Consider the following 10,446-nt stretch of genomic DNA (forward strand, 5'->3'; position numbering starts at 1 on the left):
TTTTCTAGTGCAGTGGTTCCTAACCCTGGTCCTGGAGGCACCCCAACACTGCACATTTTGCATGTCTCCTTTCTCTGACACCAATTTCAGATCTTGGAGTCTCTACTAATGAGCCGATGACCTGAATCAGGTGTGTTTGATTAAGGAGACATGCAAAACGTGCAGTGTTGGGGTGCCTCCAGGACCAGGGTTGGGAACCACTGTTCTAGTGCATAATCACACTTTTTAAGTTGTTCTGGGGAGTAGATGTTCTGTCAGTTGTATAGATGATTCTATAAGGCTAAATTGCATTTAAGGACTCTGATAGCTACTTGGCAAATTAAAGTCTATTTGATGCTGCTTTCCGTGCATCATAACACATCAGTCACATTACTTCCTGTGCAGAGTAATCTATCTTCAACCTCTCTCCCATTATTTCCTCACTACTCACACTTTCCCCTTCATGATGATGGCCATCAAGAGGCTGCATGTGGAATAATTATAGCCGGTGTCTCAATGGGAGGAAATGAACTGCAGCGCTGAAAATAACACCCTGTGTGCTTAGAGCGGGGAACAAAATGCATCCACACTAGCATAATTATGATAATAATAACAGCATTAATAACAGTAATTAACAATTGCTGACTTGATTGAGGCTCAAGGATGGGTTCTCGGTTATGTCAGATGAATGAGTGCATCAAAAGAGCATGAGGCTAGGAGATCAAGTGACGCACTGCAGATGAATAGTCAATACTCAAGTAGATATTTTGATCCATCTGGGATCCGGAAAAGCTGATTGGGTTTGGAAGGTGGAGAGAGTAAAATCCAAACATTAAAGTTCTTGAGAAAACCTGATTTATTAAATTAAAATTCAATTCTAAGGCCATCCAGGATGTAGACGAGTTCGTTTCTTCATCAGAATAGATTTGGAGAAATTTACATCACATGGCTCTCATTCTGACGGCACCCATTCAAGGAGCTTGCTGGTGAGCAAGTGATGTAATGCTAAATTTCTTAAAATTGGTTCCAATGAAGAAACAAATTCATCTACATCTTGGATGGCCAGAGCATAAGAATATTTGGTAACACTTTACTTGAAGGGGTGTGCATAAGACTGACATGACACCTTCAGAATCATGACATGACACATGTCATGAATATGAAGGAGGTTTTATGCATGTTTATGACAACAACCCTTCAAGTAAAGTGTAACCGAATATTTTCAGAAAACTTTTCCTTTATTAGTTAAATAGAGGCACTGCAGGGAGCCAGCAAGGGAGAAAAGATCAGGTTTATTCCCAATATGGAGGAAAAATATTGTTTTATACCCTCCCCGGTATTTTAATGTGGTTCAAATTGACATTTATCTCTATGCAATTACGTTTATTGGTGGACAGTTAGGAGTGACCCAATATCAACATTTTCACACAGTGCTCCTTGAAAGTGAAATACAATATTAAAAAACCAGAGCTGTTTGTTTGTGTCTAATAGAGGGCGAATATGTCTCATTCTGGCTGCAGCTTAAAACGCTTTGTCTCTTATCTAAGTAATGAACCCAGCTCATCTATCTCTGTGGGGATCGTGAATCGCAGCAGGCAGTTCAAAGGGGAAAGTGTTTGCTCTACAATAGGGGTTTGGAGGTTTGGTTAAAATCTGGATGAATATATATATAGCAGTGTTGATCTGCATCTTTGAAATAAACACCTTAAACGTCAAGAGAGAACATTATACATTAAAAAGCTGCAGGGCATTCAGTTGTTTGTTTTGTCATCCGTGAAATGACTAAAGGGTAGGGCCCAGGGTGGTTGTAATGCGAGTAACTTAAAATAAAAAAAAAATGTGCAAAAAATAGTTGAAAAAAAAATAATGAATCTAATAAGATAATAAGGGTGCAGTGTAAACTGTAAATTATAGAAAATGGGTTCAAAATTACAGTGCTGGTTTTCTCAGTAGAATAGCCAATTTTCTTCCCTTCTTGTTTTTGCATAACCTGCATCTTAAGATCAAAATATTTGAATCAATCATTGCAGAATTTATTGTAAGTTGGTGCAAACATCATCCAAAGTGTTAATATTTGGAGTTTTCATTTTACATTTAAGACTTTGTTTTTTATGGCATTCATTCATCTGAAGTTTACTAGAAGTTGTAATAGCTATGCACTGCGCCTTGCCTTGCTATTATCCCTGAGGTAATGCATACCTGCTCACCTCATCTCATCATCTTCTGACAAAAAACCCATATAGTGTTATCACCGAACGAATCAGACTGGGACTGCCATGCTCCAGACGGCAGAATGAATCTAATCTTCCCAATGAATATCATTGAGTGTCCCTGATTACTCAGTGGATTCTGTCCAGTATGCCATACAAAGAAAAATGGCTTTTCATATGCGTCAACATGAAATTTCCTCTGGAAATATTCGGTTTGCACAGATGATTGAGAGCTGTCTGTTGAATGATGAGTGGGTTTCTGCTGGCAGTTATGTGTCCCTGATGAAGGACCTTGTGTGGATGATGAAAGTGTGACAGTGGGTCACGACTGACATTTAATTTATTGTGGCCTCCAAAATGATTTCTATATTTACATTGAAAAATATATGAATTTCTTTGTGTTATATTTTTGCAACATACCACAGGCTGTTGAATATCAGCAAAATCAAGAGTACTAAACATTTATTGTGCTTATGTAAGGTCCACACACTCTGGCCCAAGGAAGGTATCCAGTGGTGGATGAAGGTCACTTGCGTGTTCGGTCTTTTCAGCGCGCAGAGTTATTCAATTTAAGTTTAACTCAATCTGACTCCATTTTATTATCTCATCGAGGTTTTATTTTATTGGTTTTTGTTAAATGTGAGCCAAAATCATCACAATTAAAAGAACCAAAGACTAAAACTCGTGTATTAAATTTATTTAATACACGAGTTTCACAATTTGAGTTGAATTACTGAAATAAATGAACTTTTCCACGACATTCTAATTTATTGAGATGCACCTGTATATATATATATTTATTTATTTTTTCTCTGAATATTGTTTCAAGAGAAGCCAAAGCTCCAAGCTTTCCGTGTCATCAAACAGTACTTCATGTTGTTATGTTGTAAGACATTTTCCAAAAACAAAGTTGGATACAGAAATTGGTAAGACTGTTAAGTTGTTAAATTCTTTGTGGAATATGTCCATAATTAATGTGTTGTGCTACATTTGTTCTTATACTCTGCTAGGACACCTGTGTTAACTTGAGGGGACTTGTTTCATGTCCATTAAAGTTATGAGACGATTTGGTTAAAAGTAATTGCAAAAATGGCTCATAAAAGTGGTGTTAGCTCGGAGAAAATTTCAGTGTGTTTGCAGATATCACTTGCTCTGATATTTGATTTTTAATGCAGAGAAATTAACTTTGAGTTTGAGTAAAGTGTCCAAATAATTGTTGGGTACTGTATATAGTGAAAATCAAATCATGTAAAACAGCTTATATGTGGCTTTTCTGAGTTCTGCAGTCTTGTTGAAATATAGGCAATATGATAATTCTACTAAATCTTTATGATTTCCAAATTATGTTTCACTGAATGAGTTAAAGGTTCCAAGTAGGTGTTAATCGAACAAGCTTTTTGCAGCCCAAAGACTTTGAAATGACCAGAATTGGTCTCACAAATCTTTATTACCAAGATTAGTCCAGGTCAACGGGAATCGCAAAGGATGAGGTCATCAACCAACGAGTTTTAAGTAACACAGGTTATCTTGAGTCTCTATTTGTTATTAATTGTGTGTGTGTGTGTGTGTGCTTTGATGGCCTCAGTTCAGCATCTGCTATGAATTGGATTTTTCTTGGTAGTCAATATATGTCAAAGCACATATCCTGACATTATCCTGTCATTTGTGTTTGTGAAAAATTTTGCTTGAGGCCACAAAATTGTGTATCCCAGCTGTAGGAGAGAAGTCACAGAGTGAAAAAGAAAAGCAACTGTGTAAGTATTGCACCCAACATTCATTGACTAAGAATATGAAGCTAATTATATTCTTAAAATATCCATGTTTTAAATGCATTTTTTAAATATAATAGGGGGCTGTGGCCGATTCAAACAAAAGACTTAATGAAAGTCAGTGAAAGACTTGACATTTTCCAGCATTCTGACACAACCAATTGAAAATGTTTTGGATTTAATGTAGGGATACCCGCTCATAAGGAGTGAATGGTCTGGTTAAATGAACAGATGTGGACAGGAGAGTGCACAGTGAGTCGGTAATGTCCCTCAACACAGCTCTCAGTGGTCCATTTGCCTGAGTCCCAGTTATCTACTTATCGACCTTGTCACCAGTCCATAGCATTGACTCACACTTTGTGGATGTGTTAGCAAGAGTGGGTGTGTCTGTGCGTGTGAGGGTGATTAACTGGAAGAGGGTTACAGATTACTTGTGAGTTCGAATGGCCGACAGCATTTCTCTTTCTCCTCCTTTCACCATTGTTCTTTCTCTCTTGCTCTGCTGGCCATTGGGTGTGAAGGACACCAATGTGACAACTAATTATCCCGTTTGGAACCCAGCAGAGCTAATCAAATGCAGCACCATGCCTCCTTATTATCATCTACAAGTTTATGATTCCTCTCCTGAGCAAGTTTATTACTGATCTGAGCTAAAACTATAGAGCAATCCTATGAATAAGTGTTCGAGAAGTAGGAACATTTGGGAAAAAAATATCATTACGGGGCATAATATATTAACTTGATTGATTGCTTCAGAGGACCTCAATCAATATAAATGATCATGTTGATTTTAATAGTGTATGCATTTATGTATACCATTCAAAAGTTTGGGGTTGGTTATGCTTTAAAAAAAAAATTTTTTTTTTTTTTAAGTCACATGCTCATTGGATTTATTTGATCAAAACTACAGTAAAAACTGAAATATTGTGAAATATTATTACAATTTAAAATAACTGTTTTCTATTTAATGTATTTTTCAATGTCATTTATTTCTGTGATGGCAAAGCTGAATTTTCAGCAGCCATTATTTATTATTACGTCTTCAGCGTCATTCTAATACGCTGGTTCAGTGGTCACATACCATTATTTAGTATTATCAATGTTGAAAACAGTTGTGCTGCCCATTTGCCTGAGTCCCAGTTATCTACTTATCGACCTTGTCACCAGTCCATAGCATTGACTCACACTTTGTGGATGTGTTAGCAAGAGTGGGTGTGTCTGTGCGTGTGAGGGTGATTAACTGGAAGAGGGTTACAGATTACTTCTGTAACATGTTCAGTTTTTGTCCTGTGTTCCATAGAGTTGTGCTCCTCAGTGATTGCCTGTATTGATGAGTCCTTTTGATTTGCTTTTCTCCTCTCCATCCATGCACTGCTACTGAGATCAGGTAGGACTTTTTACCAAGCATGTATTTTTAAGTATGAAAACAAAATTTGCTTTGTGTAGTAATTCTTTTTAATAAAGGATAATGGGGTGATCCATTGAACAGCATAGAATTTGGTGTTAGGGTTATGTGACATTGTTGTAAATGTTTTTTTTCTGCATTTTGGAGTCTCTGCTGCCCGTGTAAATCATTGTTTGCACTTTTAGTCTTTACTGTTTTGTGTCTTTGAGGTAAAATGACCGCTCAAATGTCATTTTACAGATATGGATTACTGTGGCTCAAGGAAGCTTCAAATGCAGTTGTTTTTTTAGAAACTTTTTACAATGTTACAAAAAAATGTATATTCTAATTCAAATACGTTTCTGTTCATCAAAGAATCCTAAAAAATGTATCACGCTTTACACAAAAATATAAAGCAGCACAACTGTTTTCAACATTGATAGTTTGAGCACTAAATCAGAACATTAGAATGATATTAGAAGCATCATGTGACACTGAAGACTGGAGAAATGGCTGCTGAAAATTCATCTTTGCAGGAAATAAATTACATTTTAAAATGCAGTTATTTTAAATTGTCTATTTTAAATTACCGTATTTTTGATCAGATAAATGCAGCCATGGTGACTTCTTTCAAAAACATTAAAAAATCTTACCAACCCCAAACTTTTGAACGGTAGTGTGTGTAGAATAAAAGTTAGAAGTAGAAGCAAAACAATTAAAAATGTCGTGCAGTGATGAGTGATGATATTTATCTGTACTCATTTTAATGCATGAGATAATCCGCAGATTTGATAAGATAAAACACTTATTATTACTGAATCAGATTTCATTTAACATGATTAATATATTCATGTTTCTTGTCACTTGTCACTTGTCATCTTATTTAGGGGGTCCTGTGAACAAGACCTATTTCAAGCATTTTAATTACTGATTGACACCGCAAGGTTCAGTTAGATGTTTATTTTAATGTCTTCATCCCATGCTGGCAATGAAATGTAAAATGTTTATGGAGAATTAACGCTGACAATACTATAAATCTGAGTGTTGCTCCTAAACTAATGAGCAACTGAAACAGTGTGAAGGAAAATTACCAATTCATTTTTGTCATTGTGGGTCGGTATAGACAGAGTGCGAGTGCCTGACGTGAGAAAGCGAGTAGGGAGGTTAGCAAAAAGAGAGTAGAGCGACACATGCAGGAAGAGAGAGAGGACACTGGGCCAGTGCTGTAAGTGGGTTGAGTACAAATGGGGACCCATTGATTGAGCCTGTGAGTTCGAATGGCCGACAGCATTTCTCTTTCTCCTCCTTTCACCATTGTTCTTTCTCTCTTGCTCTGCTGGCCATTGGGTGTGAAGGACACCAATGTGACAACTAATTATCCCGTTTGGAACCCAGCAGAGCTAATCAAATGCAGCACCATGCCTCCTTATTATCATCTACAAGTTTATGATTCCTCTCCTGAGCAAGTTTATTACTGATCTGAATATTGTGAAATATTATTACAATTTAAAATAACTGTTTTCTATTTAATGTATTTTTCAATGTCATTTATTTCTGTGATGGCAAAGCTGAATTTTCAGCAGCCATTATTTATTATTACGTCTTCAGCGTCATTCTAATACGCTGGTTCAGTGGTCACATACCATTATTTAGTATTATCAATGTTGAAAACAGTTGTGCTGCTTAATATTTTTTGTGGATTTCATGTTTTTCATTATGAATAGAAAGTTCAAAAGAACAGCATTTATTTTCAATAAATCTTTTGTAACATTATACATGTCTTCACTGTCACTTTTGATCAATTTAATGCATCCTTTCTATATAAAATTGTTAATTTCAAAAGCTTTAGAACGGTAATGTATTTATTTCAAATTGCATAGGGGACTGATTTAGAACAATAAACAATTTGCACAGTGTAGTGTTTAAAAAAAGTATTTTGCACATTTATTGAATTGTATCCAGAATATGTGTAAAAGCCTGAGGCAGTTGTAATTCAATTTCACAGTTGTAATTAAATCAGAGTAATTCAGCTCCTAAAATGTAGAAGTTTAATTTGTGCTTAATAATGGTAAGTGCATATCAAAATCATAACCAGTGAAAAATTGCTAATGGCTTTATAGTGAAGCCGCTGGCCTTGCAGTTGGACTGCATGAGTTTTCCTCTGGTCGTGTAATTATGTATCTTTCCATCGGTCATTTGTTCTGTTAATTATTTCACTATTGATCTGCTGTTGGCAAAGATTCAGCAAACAGCTCAATGCCCAGTGTGTGCCACTGCCGCCAGTCATGCCCCTGACCTTCTGTTATGCATGATCAAAACTCATAACAAGAGATTGTGATGATGTGACATATTTTCAAGATGTTGCAGAAATACACATTTGGTTTGCATACTTTTTGCATTCTTTCTTTGACATTTATAAATATGAAATGATCTTTTTTGTATCATCTCAGGATGGATCATGATCGAGACATGGGCAACAGTCGTCACCGTTATGAGGAGGAGGAGGGTGAGTAACCTTAGGCATGAAACCACAAACACACACACACACACACACACACACACACACACACACAAAAACAAGAGCTGAAAGGTTAATCAGGTGATCAGGATGACAGTAATTACATGTTGAGCTAATTTAGGACATTTTACCCTAACTCAGTTAGGTTGTAAAAAACTGAAGGCAAAAGTAAAGTGAAATATTAATAAAAAATAATGCTATTATTTAAAAAAATAATTATTATTATCATATCTTCTAATGAATAGATTTTGCCACATTAGATAAAATTACAAACAAAATGGGGTCATTAAATATTAAAGCAATGTACTGTATGTAGTTTTGTGTGTTTTTGCCACTTTGGAGACCCCATACGGTTAGTGGAATAACTTACATACATTTCTCACATGAAATTGCAACAATAACAAACAACAATGATCCACTCAATTCCTGATTGACAAAATCAAGTCCCACTCTCTATATTTTTTCTTGTTCGAAAAGTCATTTCATTAGAATATATATGTCAAAATAGGGAAGAAAAGACTATGGCAATAGCTTATATAAGTTTGTAGATATTTGTTTTAAGGTTACCCTTTAACAGTTCCTAATATTTACTGAGCAGCTCCTAAATATGGTTACAACGAAAACTGAACCAGAAATAGGCTTTTTACCCCACTGACCTTTTCTTTCCATTATCTTTTCAAGATTCGACAGGCCCAATTCAGGAAATAAAGTGTCACGCACATCCTGCCATTGTGCCATCTCAAAGAGACAAAAAATTAAACATCACACAAAGCATTTTATGTCCAAATTAGTGAAGTTATTATTACCGTGCCAGCAGCTAAAAATGTTTTTCACATTTCCTCTCACTTTCACAATTAACCAGACAGTTTTTCCTCCTCCACTTCACATCTCATAAAACATCAAATAAGACGAGGGATAATTATAGTTGTGACATGAAATTACAAAAGCAACTGTTCCCTGAGGCAGAAAATTATGTATGAAATGGGCTTTTGACTGAATCTTGGGAGTGTTCTCCATCATACATACACTAACATTCAAAAGTTTGTATGATTTTTTATGTTTTTGAGTAAAACAATATTAATTAGTCTTCAGTGTCACAAGATCCTTCAGAAATCAATCTAATATGCTGAGTTGCTGCTCAAGAAACATTTCTTATCATTATCAATGTTGAACAGTTATATTTGTGTGGAATGGGTGTTTCCAACAATTGCTTTGCTCTAATAATTAGATGAATTACCAGTTAAGAGTGAACTTAGTATTCTTACATTTTGCTTAGTCATTTGCTTTTATCAAGTATTTGTACTTTGACAGAACTGGAAGCTTTTTATTGCAATTGAATATAGGCCATTTATTTATTCTACAATGTCAGTATTAAGGGCTACTGTGTCAATAGATCATGACACTTGATCTTGATCATGTTTGCTTGAGTGGGCAGAAAATTTTTTATGGAGCATGAAATTACTTTTCAAAATCAATGACATCCAAGACATTGAACTATACGTCATTAATCTTCTTATCAAAAAGTGTTGCGTCTTCCACAGATCATCAGTCTATCTACATTGGTGTGCCAGTGCCTCACGGTTACCGTCGCAAACGCAGGAGGAGACGTCCGTCCATGTTGAGTCATGATGCAGATGTAGAACGAAGACTTAGACACGACCATCAGAGACACGAACACTATGACAGTGATGACAGAGACCGGTACGATCTCGAGGCAGGAGGCCTGGATCAACCAGAACACAATCTGCCAGCAGACATCAACAGAACCAGTGAGTCCTTAATCAGTTCCATCCGAAAAGAGCTTAAAGTAATTCATATTAGTGATTTGTAAAGTGTGTCCAGTATTACATGATATGATGATACTTATGATGATCATATGATGATGTCTTGTGACTGAGCAGGATATAAACTTAAAACTTTACAAACACAGAACTTTCCACAAACTTCTTTATTGCCAATATGGTGAACCAACAGACTGGTGATCCAAAAAAACAAAAAACAAAAAAACAGGTAGAACCACAATGGATTCTATACATACAGGTGCAAAAGATGGGAAATGGTTAAATTCAAGTGCTCTGTTAGACAATAGACTCAAGGAAATGTATCTGAAAGTGAGAATGCAAATTCAAGGGGACTATAGGGAGCAATACTACCATACATTTCTTTGTTTGTGTGTGTGAAATAAATAGAGTTGTGCTCTGTTTATTGGATATATACCCCGAACCCTCACTCTCAATATCATGATGTGCCAAAGGCAGGATAGAGCCGTCACTGCAGAATAGAAGACCATGAAAAACAATTATGGTGATGCATCTCTAAATGCTTGAGAATAAACAACTTGCGGGGCATCAAAGTTTGCAGTCAGCATTGAATAGAGAAATAAGCACACGTTCAAAGAAAACGTCTCGGTTACGTATGGTAACCCTCGTTCCCTGAAGAAGGGAATGGAGACGTCACGTCGGATGACCGACGAATTGGGATCTCGCTTAAAGAGACCAATCTACTTTGAGTGTAAACTAAACGAGCTAATGCACATTGGCATGCGATTATTGCATCCAGCTGCCACTGATCACAGCGTGAGTATAA

General features: G+C 36.2%; 1 protein-coding gene across 3 annotated transcripts in view; it reads left to right on the forward strand.

Moving 5' to 3' along the window:
• Positions 1–5,230: 5,230 nt before the first annotated feature.
• Positions 5,231–10,446, forward strand: part of LOC107721547 (electrogenic sodium bicarbonate cotransporter 4-like) — a 31,844-nt gene continuing 26,628 nt past the window's right edge. For all 3 annotated transcript variants that reach the window (XR_001637719.1, XM_016529619.1, XM_016529620.1), the window contains exons 1-3: positions 5,231–5,345; positions 7,793–7,848; positions 9,402–9,629. Coding sequence is in view for 2 of the 3 variants with exons in the window: in XM_016529619.1 (XP_016385105.1) it covers positions 7,794–7,848; positions 9,402–9,629 (283 nt within the window). In the remaining variant the exon portion in view is untranslated. The remainder of the gene's footprint in view (positions 5,346–7,792; positions 7,849–9,401; positions 9,630–10,446) is intronic.

Source organism: Sinocyclocheilus rhinocerous, unplaced genomic scaffold, assembly GCF_001515625.1.
Source record: "Sinocyclocheilus rhinocerous isolate Xijiao unplaced genomic scaffold, SAMN03320098_v1.1 scaffold1626, whole genome shotgun sequence".
NCBI classification, from domain to species: domain Eukaryota; kingdom Metazoa; phylum Chordata; class Actinopteri; order Cypriniformes; family Cyprinidae; genus Sinocyclocheilus; species Sinocyclocheilus rhinocerous.